Raw genomic sequence first — 17,915 nt, forward strand, 5'->3', positions numbered from 1 at the left:
TCCCTGTGATCCCAGCTATTTAGGAGGAGAATCTCAAGTTCAAAGCCAATCTGAGCTACAGAGGAATTCAGGGCAGTCTGTGCAACTTAGTGAGAGACCTTGTATCAAGATAAAAAAAAAATAGAGAAAAATGAGGGTGCAGCTCACTGAGAGGATATGTACACAGCACGCATGAGGCCCTGGGCTGACATCCTTGAACAACAACAATAAAATAAAGGAAAGAAAGAAAAATGAAGGAAAAGCATTTGTCACTAAGAGCAAGTGAGCTTGAGTTCCCAGTTTAGTTATCTTTGAAGTTAGAACAGTGGTTTTCAATCTGTGGGTCACAATCCCCTGGGGGTGGAATGACCCTTTCACAAGGATTTCCTGAGATCATTGGAAAACACAGATATTTACATTGTGATTCATTAACAGTAGTAAAGTTACAGTTATGAAGAGCAGCGAAAATAATTTTATGGTTGGGATCACCACAATATGAGGAACTGTATTAAAGGGTCTCAGCATGAGGAAGGCTAAGAACCATTGCTCTAGAAGTCCTTCCAAACTGCTTCCTTCATGTGCAGAGTGAGGGTCAAGTCCATGCTAGTCAAGAGCTCTACCACTCAGCCACATCCCAGTCTCTGAGATACTGCGAATGGAATACCTTGTCTCGTACCATTTCCTCAGGACTAGGGATGTGTAGGAGGGTTGTGTCCCTGCACCCATAGAGCAGGATTCTGAAGTTGGATTTATTTCATATATTGGGCAGCTTGTCTGACCCAGGTTTCACCTATTCCTGCAAAATACCTTCTAGCCCAAGCAGAAAACACACTCTCAAGCCAAATTATAATGATGATAATGGTGATGGTGACAATGATGATGATGATGATGATGATGATGATGATGATGATAATAATAATAATAATAATAATATTAAGGGAAGAGGCCTGGGGTTTTCTACATGAAGGCCAGGCTTTCCCAGCACATCCTAACAATGACTTCTTCAGGTTCTCAATGTTCTTGCTGTTCCAAGGTCAGATTATTTCAGTAACAGCAGTCAGCTCTAACAGTGGCTACTCATGGACCGGTGGAAGCCAAGGTAGGACTGTGGTAGTACTAAACACTGTTTCCAGTGCCATCACAGGAGCTCACACACCATTCTGTCTACAGGTGACTGTGCTGGATAACGGAGAGCCCCCCCTAAAGTCCACCTCCAGAGTGGTGGTGAGCATCTTGGATGTCAATGACAACCCACCCATGTTCTCCCACAAGCTCTTCAATGTCCGCCTTCCTGAAAGACTGAGCCCCTTGTCCTTGGGGCCTGTGTACAGGCTGGTGGCTTCAGACCCAGATGAAGGTCTCAATGGCAGCATCACCTACAGCATTGAGGAGAGTGATGAGGAGGGCTTCAGAATTGACCCCGTCATGGGGGTAGTGACTTCCAGCAGCACTTTTGTGGCAGGAGAGTACAATATCCTAACGGTGAGTGGCTGAGGCTTTGCAGAGTCAGAGGGAGAAGTGGCTGGTGATTTCTTTTCTCTCTCTCCCTTCCTTCCTTCCTTCCTTCTTTCTTTTTCTTTTTACCTGCTTTAGCTGAAGAGATGGAGGATAGGCCAGGCTCACTCCTGAGAGACACTCCCAACTGCTCTGCTGGACCAGCATTAATACATTCCTGAGAGTTGCACCCCCCTCCCTCCACCTTGTGTGTGTGTGCACTCACACATGCTCTTGTGGAGTTAGCACTCATTTCTGTGGGTATGTGCATGCATTATCACTATTTTTATTTGGTTTTTGTTTGTTTTTTGAGACAGGTTTTCTCTGTATAGCTTTGTAGACCAGGCTGGCCTCAAACTCACAGAGATCCACCTGCTTCAAATTATCACTCTTCAAGTATTGTCTTGTTTTTTTGTTTTTTCCCCCTTATTTATTTATTTATTTGTTTGTTTGTTTATTAAGGCAGGGTCTTTCACTGACCCAGAACCCAGCAAGTAGGTCAGGGTACCTGGTCACTAAGGCTATAATTTACCTGTGTTTGCCACCCCAGCACTGGGGTTTCAAACAAGCACCAACTTTTTTTGGTGCTTTATTTATTTATTTATTTATTTATTTATTTATTTATTTATTTAAAAACTGGGTTCTAGGGATAGAACTCGATTCACATACTTGGAAGGCAGGCACTTTATTGACTGAGCGGTCTCCCTGCCCATAGACTCTACCTCTTAATAAAATTTTAATTATTTATTTATTATGTCTATAGGTGTTTTGCCTACATGTATGTAGGTGCTGAGAACTGAACTTGGGTCCTCTGCAAGAACAGCAGATGCTCTTAATTGCTGACCCGTTTCCCTCTTCCCCAGCGACTGGGTTTTCACCCAACTACAGCCACGTGGCATCTGTTAGGCAAGCATTCTACCACTGAGCCACATCCCCAACCCCTAAAATCCTTTTAAAATCCTGAACCATTTCAAGTGAAAACGGCCTGTCTGATACCATATCCTCGGGGCTGTGGATTTGAGGACCAGTTGTCCTCAGAGTAAGCCCTTGTTCTAAACCTGCCTTAGTGAGTTTCCCTCACCCTGGATTTTCCAGTATGTTCCAGCCGTTCCTGCATAAGCACCCTCTAACCATGAGAATCGAAGGGGGAGCCAAGGCAAAGGCTTCTGAGAATCGTGAGCAAAAGTAAACAGATTGTCTCTGAGAACTAGTCCATGGGCCTCCTTGGGTGAAGGGTATCAGCTTCTGCCTGGAGACGCTGACCTTGACCCCTTCCCCTTCTTCAGACAAGCCATTTAAGTCTTTTGAATCTCTAGAAAGTGAGGCTAAGATGCCCGTGTGTCAAAAGGCAGGTCATGAGTTCTCACACCACACCACTAAACTGAACCCAGCCTTGTTGCTGGCAGGTCACATGACTCAGGGTATGAATTCTTTACACGGAGTCTCTGTTTCTGCCTACAAAGGAGAGATAAATTATTTATGTATGTCTCCCAGGGCTGCAGCGAGGGTTAAACACTGCACCCAGAGCTCTTAGGTCGAGGACTGATCAAAGCAGAGCTCAGTGAGTCTGTTTGTGTTTGTTGGCAGTGGTATGAGCTCTATGAGCATAAACTCATAGTGTGCAGTAAGATATAGTGGCTATCTTGGTTAGTCCTTCTCGTCTTTGAGATCAAATCTCTGACAGGAACAGCTTAAGGGAGAAAAGATTTATCCTTGTCCATGATTTCTTCATCACGCCCATTTGGGCCAACATCACCGTGGTAGTATTATGTGGCAAAGGAAAAATATTCGCTTTCATGGCTGTCCAGGGAGCTGAGGAAAGGAGATTCAGGTGGGGGCCAAGCAAGATAGAGTCTCCAGAGATGTGCCCCGAGTGACCTCTGACTCAGTCCACCCCTCCTCTCACCAGCTCCCGTCATTCCAAGCTTCAACCCAACAACCCAACAAGGGACTGACTCATCAATCTAATCTTTTCTGGAAATGCTGTCACAGATGTGCCCAAGGGCATGCCTTACTACCTGATCAATCCAATTGTATTAGTTACTCCTGTTGCTGTGAGAAACATACCATGGCCAAAAGGCAACTTTAAAAACAAAAGGTTTGTTTTAGCTTATGATTCCAGAGGGATAAATTTCCTAATGTCTGGGAAGGCATGGCAGCAGGAGCAGAGAGAGAGAGAGAGAGAGAGAGAGAGAGAGAGAGAGAGAGAGAGGGAGGGAGGGAGGGAGGGAGGGAGGGAGAGAGAGAGAGAGAGAGAGAGAGAGAGAGAGAGAGAGAGAGGGAGAGAACATTAAATGAGGCAAACAATAAACTCTCAGAGCCCACCCCCAGTGGCATATTTTCTTTAGCAAGGGTGTACCTCCTAAAGGTCCCACAACCTCCTCAAACAGTGCTGTCTACTGGGGATCAAGTGTTCAAATATCTGAGCCAAAGGCAGACATTTCTCATTCAAACTGTAACACCAATCAAGGTGACAACCAATATTAACTATTCCAGTTTTTGTTTGTGTTTTTCCACTTAACCAAGAGATGGGCTAGATGTTTTTGCCTAGTGACTAACAGCTCTTTTCTATCTTTGCCATTCAAATGTGTGCCCGATGGATGAGTGAGCGAGTAGAAGGCCACTTCCATGGTGACTCAACTTGGCTTTTGGTGTCTTCTTAGATCAAGGCAACAGACAGTGGGCAACCAGCCCTCTCCACCAGCGTCCGGCTACACATTGAATGGATTTCCAAGCCTCGGCCATCCTCCATCCCACTGTCCTTTGATGAACCCCACTACAGCTTTACAGTCATGGAGACAGACCCTGTGAACCACATGGTGGGAGTCATCAGTGTAGAGGGACGGCCTGGCCTCTTCTGGTTCCATATCTCAGGTGAGGACCAAGGAGGACAAATCCCTCTATTTTTACATTGCCCCTGGTGTGATATCCTCTCCCTCCCCAGGTCATGCTCCCTGACAGCTCCTCCTTTTGTTCTGAGTGGTCATCGCCTCTCCCCTGGTTCTCTGGAACATTGTGTAGAAGGAACAACACATCTACTAAGCCTCTTCTATTATAGCCTCAGATGGACCATCTGTGATCCTATGGGTGATCCTAGTTATTCCAAACGCCTAGGAGATCTAAAATGAATAGTCCAGCAAGAGTCAGAAGAGAAAGCACCAAGTCAGTACAGAGCTGACTGTGTTGGCTGAGCTTGAGGTTAACATGGGGCCATTCTCCCTCTGCCTGTCCCGTGCCCCATTCTTATTTGTGTGTCTGCATGAGGCTGAACCCAAGACCTTATTCTCTGTCAGTGATTCACATCCTGACTGTGCCCAATCTCATTGTCATTCTAACTGACTCTTGGATCCAGGCTCTGATGGGTGGCTCTGCTCTAGTATTCCTTTCTGTCAAGGTTTGGGGTGTGTGTGTGTGTGTGTGTGTGTGTGTGTGTGTGTGTGTGTGTGTGTGTGTGTGTGTTTAGTAAGGAAAAAAAAAAAAAAACTACCTGCGAGTCATGGAACCCTTTGGGAAATTGAGGAATGCTTAGGTCTCCTTTCTCGGAACTTTGATTCACATGTTCACACTCAGGGATGTCAATCTGTATATAAATGTAGAGGTGTTTTAGACTCTCTGAAACCTGTCCAGAAATTTGAACTTTAAGATCTCTGTTTCAGCACTTGCGTGGACTATGGAGTCCTGTTGCAGCGAGTCCAGCTTTGGTCAGAGGCAGGGTAGGACACTCATCTGGCCCAAGACCATTGACATCTTCTTAGTCTTGCTGCCAGTTCTTATTCTCTGCCCTTTTAATTGTCTGAGTTTTTTCCCCCTTCAATATGTAACTAATACATGAATCAAAATAAGGTTTAGGAAACAGAAATGTGTGCAGAGAAGAAAACAAACACCAAATACAATCTGTTGTTATCATTTTGATGTGTTTCTTTATGGCCACACACAATGCTATATTAAAATGTTACTTTATATTTTAGCTGTAATACATTGTGAACATAGTTTTACATAACTAAACAGAATTCTGTTTAGAAGATGTTAAAGAGCTTTATGCTGTTCTATAGTTTATTTATTCATTTTATCTTTAATATTTTAAAATTTATTCACTGCAACTTCATATCCTTTTTAAAAATATTTTGTTTATGGCATTTTCTTTACCTTTTTTTTTTTTTTTTAAAAAAAATCTTCTAACTGTTAAGGATGTGTACATATTTGTAGATGTGCCAGGTGAGTGTAGGTACTTGCAGAAGCCATTTGGCCTCTGAACCGTGGGACTGGAGTTACAGACTAGTTATAATGCATTTAACGTGAGTGCTGGGAACTGACCTTGGATCCTCTGGAAGAGGACTGCTTAAGTGCTGAACCATCTCTCCAGCCCTCCTGGCATTTCATTCATGTTTAGTTGTATCTAACCCCAACACCATATTTACCTTATCTTTCTCTTCCACCCCTTGAACCTTTTCATCTGGACTTTAAAATAATCTATTTCTTCTTGTTGGTCGGACTTGCTTTTACTTGTCCTTATGTCTGTCACAGGCAGTTTGCACAGTCTAATAAGAAGCTATGATGTCTGGTTTCATTGTTGCTGTGTCTTAATCCCTGTGTTAGTTACTTTTCTGTTGTGATAAAATCTCAAGAAGGAGTGGTTCTTTTGGCTCATGGTTCCAGGGTGTCTTGGATCCATGTGCTCAGGCAGACCATCATGGCAACAGGAATGTGTGGGGCAGGGATGCTGTTCACTTTATGGCCAACTGTGAAGCAGAGAGTGAGACAAAAAGTACTCAGCGGTCCCCTCAAGGACCCACCTCCTGGGCTTCCACACCCTCCCAAAAGAGTGCCACAATCTGAGGACCAGGCATTCAAGTCATGAGCCATGGGCCACACTACATGTTCAAGCCACAACAATCCCAGAAACAGAATAAATTCTATAGCAGCTTTTATTTTTTTTTCCTGCAGGGCTCTTCAACCCCCCCACAAACCCGCTTTTCTCTAGATCATTTGATGATCAGACAGATAGTGTAACATCTTTTTGGTGACCTAAGGAAATAAGCTGTCTATCAGCAGGTAGCTACTATTCCCAAATAGTCTTTGACTCTCTGATTTAGCCTCTTCCTTGGATATCTACAGTCTTGCCAGCCAGAGTCAGCTAAGGTCTGTGCTCTAGGTCTGTGACCAAATTCAGGTTAGGCTATACAGTTGCTTAAGTTGCTGATGCTCATATCTGCTCCTTCCCACCTCCAGATGGGGATAAGGACATGGACTTTGACATCGAGAAGACCACAGGCAGCATTGTCATAGCCAGGCCTCTTGATACAAGGAGAAAGTCAAGCTATAACTTGACTGTGGAGGTGACGGATGGGTTCCACACCATTGCCACCCAGGTGAGAGGCCTTAGTCAAGAGCTCCCGGTTTGGGAGGAAATAAGAAGTGAACTTGGAGTAAGGCTATTGAAGGCCTTTGACTGATGTGCGATTCCTCGAAAAAGTTGGAATTTGAGTTCTGGGTACCAGTCTTGCTTGATACACACTCCACTTCTGTGGTTGTGGGAGTATTTCTCCCCATTCTACATGCCATATACTGAGAGAATTTATGCAAACAAACCGATTTAATTAAAGACAGTCTGCCATAAGAGCTACAGTGGGTATGAGGAATGACAGGTCATGGAGCTTTCAGCTTCTACTCTACCTATTGTAGAGTAAAGCCATTTCATATGCTGGGATTTTACACGTTTTGCTTGAAGAAATGGCCTAATGAAATTGTTCTGTTGGGTTTTATTCTTTGAGACAGGTTCTCTTCCTGTGGCTGTGATAAGATACCCTGACAAAAGCAACTTATGAAAGATGGGGTTGATTTGTTTCACAGGTCCAGGTTGTAGCCCTTCAGCACAGGAACTTTGAAGCAGCTGGCCACATTCTATACAAGTCAAGAGTAGAAAGCAATAAAATAACACATGAATACTAGTGTTCCATTGCTTTCTTTATTACATAGTTCAGGATCCCTTGCCTAGGGCATGGTACTATGTTGGGTTGGTCTTCCTATCTCAACTGATATAATCAAGATAATCCCTCACAGATGTGTCTACAAGCCAACTTAGTCTGAACAACACCTCTTTGATACTCCCTTCCCATGCCATTCTAGTTTGTGTCAAGTTGACAATTAACATTAACCATCACAGGGACTTGCTCTGAACCCCGGGTTGGCCTGAAACTTACCATGTAGCCCAAGATGGCCTCAAACTCATAGTAATTCTGCTTCAGACTCCCATCTACTGGATTTACATGTGAACACCACCATGTCCAATTTAAATATAGGTATTTTTAAAATTAGTGGCAAGCTGGACATGGTGGTGCATGCCTTTAATCCCAACATTCAAGAGGCAGAGGCAGGAGGATTTCTGAGTTTGATCTACAGAGCAAATTTCAGCATAGCCAGGGCTACACAGAGAAACACTGTCTCAAAGAAGAAAAAAAGAAAAAAGAAAAAAAATCTAATAAGTACCAGGTGTAGTGTTGCACACCTTTAATCCCTGTACTTGAGAGGCAGAGGTAAGTGGATCTCTGTGAATTTGAGGCCAGCCTGGTCTATAAAGAAAGTTCCAGGACATCCAGGACTGTTACACAGAGAAACCCTGTCTCAAAAAACCAACCACCAAACAAACAAACAAAATCTACTAGGCAATTTGGTATCTGAAGTCTTGTTATTTTGAAATCCTATCATATCTTCAGTAGCTACTTACTGAATAGATTGGCAGCTGCTTCCCAGACACTGCCAACATGGATGGGACAGTGAAATCCCATCAAGCACCATCCCCGTGCCCACAGTTCACAATCGACTTCTTTGTGTCTTGTCCCACTGCCCAGGTCCACATCTTTATGATTGCCAACATCAACCACCACCGGCCTCAGTTCCTGCAGGATCACTATGACGTCAGGGTTCCCCAGAACACACTGCCTGGGGTTGAACTCCTCCAAGTCCAGGCCACAGATCAAGACAATGGCAAAGCCCTCATTTATACCATCCACAGTAGCCAGGACCCTGGAAGTGCTAGCCTTTTCCAGCTGGATCCGAGCAGTGGAGTGTTGGTGACGGTGGGGAGATTGGACCTGCACTCCCAGCCTTCTCGGCACCTTCTGACAGTTATGGTGAGTACCCTAACAAAAGCAACCTAAGAGAGAAAGTTCCAGAAGGTTCAGTCCTTCGTGGCAGAGGAAGGCAGGCAACAGAAGCAGGAGGCTGGCTGGTCACATTGCATCTACACTCAGGAAGCAGAGGGTGAGCAGGAGGAGAGGTCAGGCTGTAAAGCCTCAAGACCCACCCTCAACAACCCACTTCCTCCAACACGACTTCATCACCTAAACCATCCACAACCTTCCCAGTCTAGGCACCAACTACTCAAACATTTGAGCCTGTGAGTTCATTTCACATTCAAATCACCACGAGCTTGCATGTAAGTAGAGTGGTAACATGCTGGTCCCTGATGAAGCACATATGTAGACATTCATAGCATAACCCCTGGGGCAGAGGTGGAATATTTCGCAGCTGGCCAGAGGTACTCTCTCTAGGGGATGCCTGGAGTGAAGATGCAGGGTAGATAGGACTCTCCCATCAGCCCCAGCTTTCTCTGGACTCACCCCAAATATCTACAATGGACCTTTGCCCACTCTGTGATGTTATGGCTGCCCTGTAGGTTCATGTATTGTTAGACCTTGGAGGAACCCAGTGACATTGTAGCCCAAGGCAAAGACAAGAATCAAGCAAGCAAACCTGAAGATGTAACTTTTAAGGAGGACTCCCTGTCTAGGTCAGATGCCTAACTTTCTGTGACTCTGAGAATGTGAGCCTCCTTGAATTTTGTACCCTACATTCACCACTTACCCCAGCTCTGACCCTGCCCATTCCTCTTACCTGTATCTGCACCCCACAGGGGAAGAAAAAAATTGCTAACTACCACACAGTTATTTTTGAGGAACCTGGAGTTTCACCTCCTGTCTCAGGGTCAGGATTCTTACAGGGTAATTTATCATCCTCTGGGAATATTAATGTACATTGAAGGATTTGAGAATTCCTTCCACCAAGAAAGCCCTGTGGCTTCACTTAGTTCAGTGCCCCCCAAATCTACATGACCACAGAACATGTTAATGTGTTGGCATCTTAAAGAGCTCATAAACTAGGTGGTGGTGCATGCCTTTACCCTCAACACTCAGGAGGCAGAAGCAGGCAGATCTCTGTGAGTTCAAGGACAACCTGGTCTACAAAATGAGTTGCAGGACAGACAGAGCTTTTATATAGAGAAATCATGTCCTGAAAAACAAATAAACAGAGCTCAATAGTCTGAGACCTGCTGTGTTTCTGCTTATTATACCTTTCTCCTAAAGCGGAAGTTATCTATAAACAGCTGAGCCAAACAACCAATAACTGAAGCGTCTATAAAAGCAAAGACTGAAGAGAAATGTAAAGGAATCCACAGAAATTAGGTAGCCTGTTCACTGGCATTCTGTCCCTTTGACCTGACTCCTCTGACCCTGCCTCCTTCGATTTTGCCTACTGCTCACTTGGCTAAATCCTGTGTTAGGTCCGAGACCAAGAGATGCCCATCAAGAGGAACTTTGTGTGGGTGACCATTCATGTAGAGGATGGAAATCTCCACCCGCCTCACTTCACTCAGCTCCATTATGAGGCAAATGTTCCTGACACCACCGCCCCTGGCACAGAGCTGCTGCAGGTCAGAGCCGTGGATGCTGACCGGGGAGCCAATGCTGAAGTCCATTATTCCTTTCTAAAAGGTGAGAGCCTGACTCTGAGCTTAAGGGATGAGACAAGAGTCTTGGATAAGCATCAGCAGTAGAGGCACAACTCTACAGATTACTCAAGTACCAGCTCTCTAAGTAGTAACAGATGACCATTCTAGATCATTCCATGTGTCAATGTTCTTGCAAAAATGGTAAATGTGCTCTCAAGTTATGGAAAATTTTGTGAATAATATGATACAAGCCACCAGTGATGATATAGAATGTTTCATAGAGGCTGTAAATGTGTTTAGAATGTAATGACTTCATGCACCTGTGTGTTAGAGGGGATATGAAAGTGCTTTACCGGGTTCATGCCTTCATTCTAGAAGAGACTTTTATTTTCTGCTCAGATCACATATTGACTTGGCATCTGTTTTATTATTTTCTTCCTCTAAAAACTGGGGATATCACCTGTGTGATAAGGCTGAACAAATCCAAAGAAAAGTGTATATTTGTCAAATTATACAAAGTGCAAATGCCAGGGGTTTGGCTGTCACTGAGAAGTGTCAATCATTTGTTAATGTAGAGCATACTGTTTTTGTAGAGGATCCAAGTTTGGCTCTACCCACATTGGGCTTCTCACCTATGATTCCAGCTGGAGAGAGGGAACCTGACACCCTCTTCTGGCCACAGTAGATACTACACTCACTCACACACACACACAAACACACACACACACACACACACACACACTTAAAAAAATAAATCTTAAAAAAAAAATCCATGTAATGTGACAAAATGATAATATCCAGTATCCCACAAATTGCTAGTGATTATTTAGAAGACAAAATGCATAATAAATGACATTTCAATCATTATTTTTCATGATGACACTTCACAAAGTAAACACTACAGAAAGAGAAAGATGATCGAGATTCTTCAGTACCTTCTCAGAGCATAATGCTGGCTGAGTGGATCTCAAAAATCAGAGATTTTTACATTCCCTTTTTGGGAGAAATAATTACCCACATGACAGAATACCATTATAAAGAAGAATATAAATTATGACACATTCATTGTTTATTTTCTGAAATATACATTATGAAACATAATAACATATCTTATCTCAATTAATCTCATTGGCATCCCTCATGATGCAGATTTATTCTACAGATAATGATTAGTTTTAAGGGGCTGGTAAGATGGCTCAATGGGTGAGGATACTTGTCTTCAAACCAGATGATCTGAGTTTACTCCCCGGGACCCACAGGATGGAAGGACAGAACTGATGGTCACAGTCATCCTCTGACCTCCACTGCATGTAATGACCTTTAAGTGTCATGCACATGCAAAATGAATAAATGTAACAAAATGTTAAAATATTGGCTTTAAATAGTCTTTGGATTATAGAAACCACTCATGTTCATTTTTGAAAACACAGGAGGTACATGAATGTATGAAGAATATAAGGTGCAGCCCTAAATGCCAACCCCAGAGATAACTGTCAATGTACTTCCTGTCCATCTTTCCTGAGCATCTTTGGTAGTGCTGAAATAGATTATAATGAATCTACAATTTTGTGCCTTAACTGTTTTTGTTGTTGTTGTTGTTTTTAATCTCAACAATATAATGTGAGAAATATCTAGCTTTATATTTAGGTAGTTAACTTAGGTACTTTTTATTTTGTTTCATTTTTGAGACAGGGTCTCATGTAGCCCTGGCTGCTCTTAAACTCACTATGTAGCCAAGGATAATTTTGAATTCCTCATCCTCCTGCTTTCATCTCTGAAGTGCTGGGATTACAGGAATGTACCAGCATGCCTGGCTAACCTAGCTACATTTGATGGAGCTACCTAAGCCTGGTGTTGGCTCATGCACCCCATAGCCACCACCTATCATCCTGTGAGAAGGATCTGAATAGTGGAAGAGTCAGCTGGGAGGTTTTATGACAAAGCTCAGGAAAAAAAGCATGTATGATACAAAGAAAGAAAGCTACCTCCCTGTCTCCACATGGGGCCTGTGCTTCCTGTGGTGACCAACCAAGCTCCCTGTCACTCTGGTATTCTTGCAGAGAGGAAGCACATATTTCTGGTTCCCACTCAGACTTCCTGATCAAATTCTGCTACAAGCCTCAGTTAAATTTGAGAATTCCTAGCCCATATCTAACACTTGGATTTTTGTTGTTGGTGTTTTGTTTTGTTTAACCAAAGGCAGGAGATAGGTCTCAGTCCATATACTTTATAGTGAGGAATACCTTTTTTAATAGAGTTTAATATGATTTTTTTCATTGACTTGTTTTTATAATAACCCTCTTGAATTATAGCCAAAATGATTTTAAAAGTTCAGTATGAAGTTGCCTTCTAAAAGCACAAAAGGACTTTGGGAGCACTTTCCCCAAGGAGGCATACTCCCTTAGCCTAGAGGCAAGAGGGAGAGCCTAGACCCTCCCTCCTTCAAATGGCTTGACAGATTTTAATAATCCCTCCTGAAAGGCATCACCCTCCCTGTGGAGTGTGGAGGGGGGGATGGGATGGGATGGGGATTGGGGGGCATGGGTAGGAGGGAGGGAGAGGGAACTGAGATAGATATGTAAAATAAGAAAACTATATATATATATATGTGTGTGTGTGTGCATATATATATATATATGTATATATATATATATATATGCTATTGTTCACTAGCAAAAAAAATGGAGTGAATTTAAAGGAAAGTATTCAAGTAGCACTATCATGAAATAATTGATCAAAGGCTAAATATTGAAAAGAAATTATCAAGATGATGTGAGCCTGGCCAAGACTGGGAGATATGGGTGGGGTGGGAAGTGCTGATGTAGATGCTTCTTAGTCTGGCTACTGTGCATTTCCTCCCTACCTGCCTCCTGATTTACTCTTCAAGCATGGTGAGAGACTTTCTAATGGGAGGCCATAAAGGGAAGAGTGGCCTTTGAAGTCGCCATTCGTGTTGGCAGCCTAACTCCATGTTTGCAGATCCATGCTTTAAGTATGCGGATATAGCTATTGAAAGCAATTCAAGGGATGCCTTTGAATGCTTACCATTCAACTGAAGCTCTTCCTACAAAAGATGTCAATGGAATTCAGGGGCAAGCATGAGTTCCTTGCTAAGTGTTAAGTCCTCTTTCTTGGCTCCAAAGACTTACTGGTGACAGCTTTGGTTTGTAGTTCAGGTATCCCAGAGACTTTCTAATCTTGGCACGTAGAAAGCAACCACAGTGGATGGCATTCAGAACTGGGTAGTGTGTGTTTACTCCATATATGTTATACTAAATCCAGGGTGAGTGAGATGCAGACTTTATCCTGTCCCTGTTTGGTGCCATAGCCTCTTGACTGACCTGAGAAGCCTGGCTGGTTTCTCTTGAAAATGTGGTAAACTTCAATTTGTCCTATTCTCTGTTTCAGGGAACAGTGAAGGTTTCTTCAATATTGATGCCCTCCTAGGCACCATCACAGTAGCCCAAAGACTAGATCGTGTCCATCACACTAGGCATACATTAACTGTGAAGGCAGAAGATCAAGGCTCCCCACAGAGGCATGACCTGGCTATGGTGGTCATTCAAATCTGCCCCTCCGACAACAGTGCTCCCATCTTTTCAAAAGATGAATATTTCATAGAGATCCCAGAATCAGTCCCTGTTGGCTCCCCAATCCTCCTCATCTCTGCTACAAGCTCCTCTGAGGTGACTTATGAATTAAGAGAGGGGAACAAAGGTGGTGTGTTCTCCATGAACTCCTATTCCGGCCTCATCTCCACCCAGAAGCGCTTAGACCATGAGAAAATCTCATCATACCAACTGAAAATCCGAGGCCGCAACACTGCTGGTGTGTTCACAGATGTCGTGGCACTTGTCTACATCATCGATGAGAATGACAATGCTCCTGCATTCCTAAAGTCAACTTTCGTAGGGTACATCAGCGAGGCAGCTCCTCCTCACAGCATGATCCTTGATGAAGACAATATCCCCTTAGTGATCCGTGCCTCTGACAATGACCAGGAAGCTAATTCCTTGTTGGTCTATAAAATCTTGGAACCAGAAGCCTTAAAGTTTTTCAAAATTGACCCCAGCATGGGAACCCTAACTATTACGTCAGAGCTGGATTATGAGAACACACCCTTGTTCCAATTCAACATTTATGTTCATGACCAAGGAACACCCCTTCTATTTGCACCCAGATCTGCCAAGGTCATCATCCATGTCCGAGATGTGAATGACTCTCCCCCCAGGTTCTCAGAGCAGATATATGAAGTGGCAATTGTGGGACCCATTCACCCTGGCATGAAGCTTCTCACGGTGCAAGCCAATGATGATGACTCAGAAGTCACCTATAGCATTAAAACTGGCAACACTGATGAAGCCGTTGCCATTCATCCCATCACAGGCCAAATATCTGTGGTTAATCCTGCTGCTCTGGGGTCTTCTCGGAAGCTCAGTATTAAGGCTTCTGATGGTTTGTATCAAGATACTGCACTGGTAAAAATATCTTTGACCCAAGTCCTTGACAAAAGCTTACAATTTGATCAGGATATCTACAGGGCAAGAGTGAAGGAGAATGCACTACACAGAAAGGCACTGGTGATTCTTGGTGTCCATGGAAACCAATTGAATGACACCCTTTCCTACTTCCTCTTGAATGGTACAGATTTATTTCATATGGTCAAAACAGCAGGTGTGTTGCAAACCAGAGGAGTGACATTTGATCGGGAGCAGCAGGACACTCATGAAGTGGTAGTGGAAGTGAGGGATGACCGGGTCCCTCAGCGGGTGGCTCAGGCTCTGGTCAGGGTTTCTATTGAAGATGCCAATGACAACATCCCTGAGTTTCAGCATCTGCCCTATTATACAGTCATCCAAGATGGCACTGAACCGGGGGATGTCCTCTTTCAGGTATCTGCCACTGATAAGGATTTGGGAGCCAACGGGACAGTCACATACGGGTTTGCAGAAGATTATGCTTATTTTCGAATTGACCCCTATGTTGGGGACATATCACTTAAGAAGCCCTTTGATTATCAAGCTTTGAATAAGTATCACCTCAAAGTCATTGCTCGAGATGCAGGTACCCCGCCTCTCCAAACTGAGGTAGAGGTACATGTCACTGTCAGAAATAAATCCAACCCATTGTTCCAGAGTCCTTACTACAAAGTCAAAGTCCCTGAAAATATCACACTCTATACCCCAATTCTCCACACACAGGCCCGGAGTCCGGAGGGACTGAGGCTCATCTATAACATTGTCGAGGAAGAGCCTTTGATGCTGTTTACCACAGACTTTAAAACCGGGGTCCTTATGGTGACAGGACATCTGGACTATGAATCTAAGAAAAAACATGTGTTCACTGTAAGAGCTACAGACACGGCTCTGGGGTCCTTTTCTGAAGCCACAGTAGAAGTCTTAGTTGAGGACATCAATGACAACCCTCCTACCTTTTCCCAGATGGTATATACCACTTCAGTTTCTGAGGGCTTACCTGCAAAGACCCCCGTGATCCAGCTGTTGGCTTCTGACCAAGACTCAGGACAGAACCAAGATGTCTCCTATCAGATTGTGGAGGATGGCTCAGATGTTTCTAAGTTCTTCTGGATCAATGGGAGCACGGGGGAGATGTTCACCATCCAAGAGCTGGACTATGAAGTACAACAACACTTTCATGTGAAAGTCAGGGCCATGGATAGAGGCGATCCCCCACTCACGGGTGAAACCCTTGTGGTTGTCAATGTGTCTGACATCAATGACAACCCCCCAGAGTTCAGAGAACCTCAGTATGAAGCCAACGTCAGTGAGCTAGCAACCTGTGGCCATCTGGTTCTAAAAGTTCAAGCCCTTGACCCTGACATTGGGGATACCTCTCGCCTGGAGTACCTGATTCTTTCTGGCAACCAGGACCGACATTTCTCCATTAATAGCTCATCAGGAATCATTTCTATGTTCAATCTTTGCAAAAAGCAGCTAGACTCATCTTACACCTTGAGGGTAGGTGCTTCTGATGGGGTCTTCCAAGCAACTGTGCCGGTATATATCAATACCACAAATGCCAACAAGTATAGCCCTGAGTTCCAGCAACATGTCTATGAAGCTGAATTAGCTGAGAATGCACGAGTGGGGACAAAGGTGATTGAGTTGCTAGCCATAGACAAAGACAGTGGCCCCTATGGTACAGTGGATTACACCATCATCAATAAGCTAGCAGGAGAAAGGTTCTTCATAAATCCCAGTGGTCAGATCACCACTCTACAGAAATTGGACCGAGAAAATTCAACTGAAAGGGTGATTGCTATTAAGGTTATGGCAAGGGATGGAGGGGGGAAAGTGGCCTTCTGCACAGTGAAAATCATCCTCACTGATGAAAATGACAATGCCCCACAATTCAAAGCATCTGGGTACACCGTGTCCATCCCATCCAATGTCAGCAGAGACTCCCCGGTCATTCAGGTACTGGCTTATGATGCAGATGAAGGTCGGAATGCAGATGTCACCTACTCAGTAGACTCGTCAGAGGAACTTGCTGAAGAGATCATTGAGGTCAACCCAACCACTGGTGTGGTCAAGGTAAAGGAAAGTCTGGTGGGTCTGGAAAACAGGGCTGTTGATTTCAACATCAAAGCCCAGGATGGTGGTCCTCCCCATTGGGACTCTCTGGTACCAGTACGACTGCAAGTAGTTCCTAATGAAGTACCTTTGCCCAAGTTTTCTGAACCTCTGTATACTTTCTCTGCATCTGAAGACCTTCCAGAAGGTTCTGAAATTGGGTTTGTGAAGGCAGTAGCAGCTCAAGACCCAGTCATCTACAGTCTGGTTCAAGGTACCACTCCAGAGAGCAACAGGGATGGTGTCTTCTCCTTGGACCAAGACACAGGAGTCCTGAAGGTGAGGAAGGCCATGGATCATGAATCCACTAAGTGGTACCAGATTGATCTGATGGCACATTGCCCTCATGAGGATACTGACTTGGTATCATTGGTCTCTGTCAATATTCAAGTGGAAGATGTCAATGACAATAGGCCTGTATTTGAGGCTGATCCATATAAGGCTTTCCTCACTGAGAATATGCCAGGAGGGACTACAGTTATTCAGGTCACAGCCAATGACCAGGACACTGGGAGTGATGGACAGGTGAGCTACAGACTGTCAGTGGAGCCTGGTAGCAACATCCACGAGCTCTTTGCTGTTGACAGTGAGAGTGGCTGGATTACCACACTCCAAGAACTTGACTGTGAAACTCAACAGACTTACCATTTCTATGTGGTGGCCTTTGACCATGGACAGACCATCCAGTTGTCTTCTCAGGCCCTGGTGGAGGTATCAATCACAGATGAGAATGATAACCCCCCTCGGTTTGCTTCTGAAGACTATAGAGGCTCTGTGGTGGAAAACAGTGAGCCTGGTGAACTTGTGGCAACTCTGAAGACTTTGGATGGTGACATCTCTGAGAAGAACAGGCAGGTCACCTGTTATATCACAGGTAAGGATGCCGATCATGGATTGGAGGCATTGAGATGCATTGAGAAAGCCTATCAGGAGACACTCTGAGATAAGGTTGACACTTTTTGGTCACTTGCTCTCCTAGGATCTCAGTTGTCCCATTCAGAAACTTGGCATGTCTGTTCTCACTCACCTTGTAAGGGATACTGGGAAAATCCAACTGGGGGAAACTTGTAAAGTCACCTATAAATTAGAAAGTACTTTGCAAAGAGGTGATCATTATTCCT

At 44.1% G+C, this 17,915-nt stretch overlaps 1 protein-coding gene across 1 annotated transcript in view; it reads left to right on the forward strand.

Annotated features, from left to right (window-relative positions):
- The window catches only part of Fat2 (FAT atypical cadherin 2), a 60,598-nt gene that overhangs the window by 15,908 nt on the left and 26,775 nt on the right, over positions 1–17,915 (forward strand). Inside the window, exons 5-10 of the mRNA XM_051180646.1 lie at positions 1,150–1,461; positions 4,137–4,347; positions 6,703–6,842; positions 8,322–8,603; positions 10,034–10,244; positions 13,610–17,668. Of these exons, the coding sequence (XP_051036603.1) occupies positions 1,150–1,461; positions 4,137–4,347; positions 6,703–6,842; positions 8,322–8,603; positions 10,034–10,244; positions 13,610–17,668 (5,215 nt within the window). The remainder of the gene's footprint in view (positions 1–1,149; positions 1,462–4,136; positions 4,348–6,702; positions 6,843–8,321; positions 8,604–10,033; positions 10,245–13,609; positions 17,669–17,915) is intronic.

Source organism: Phodopus roborovskii, unplaced genomic scaffold (assembly GCF_943737965.1).
Source record: "Phodopus roborovskii unplaced genomic scaffold, PHOROB, whole genome shotgun sequence".
Classification (NCBI taxonomy): domain Eukaryota; kingdom Metazoa; phylum Chordata; class Mammalia; order Rodentia; family Cricetidae; genus Phodopus; species Phodopus roborovskii.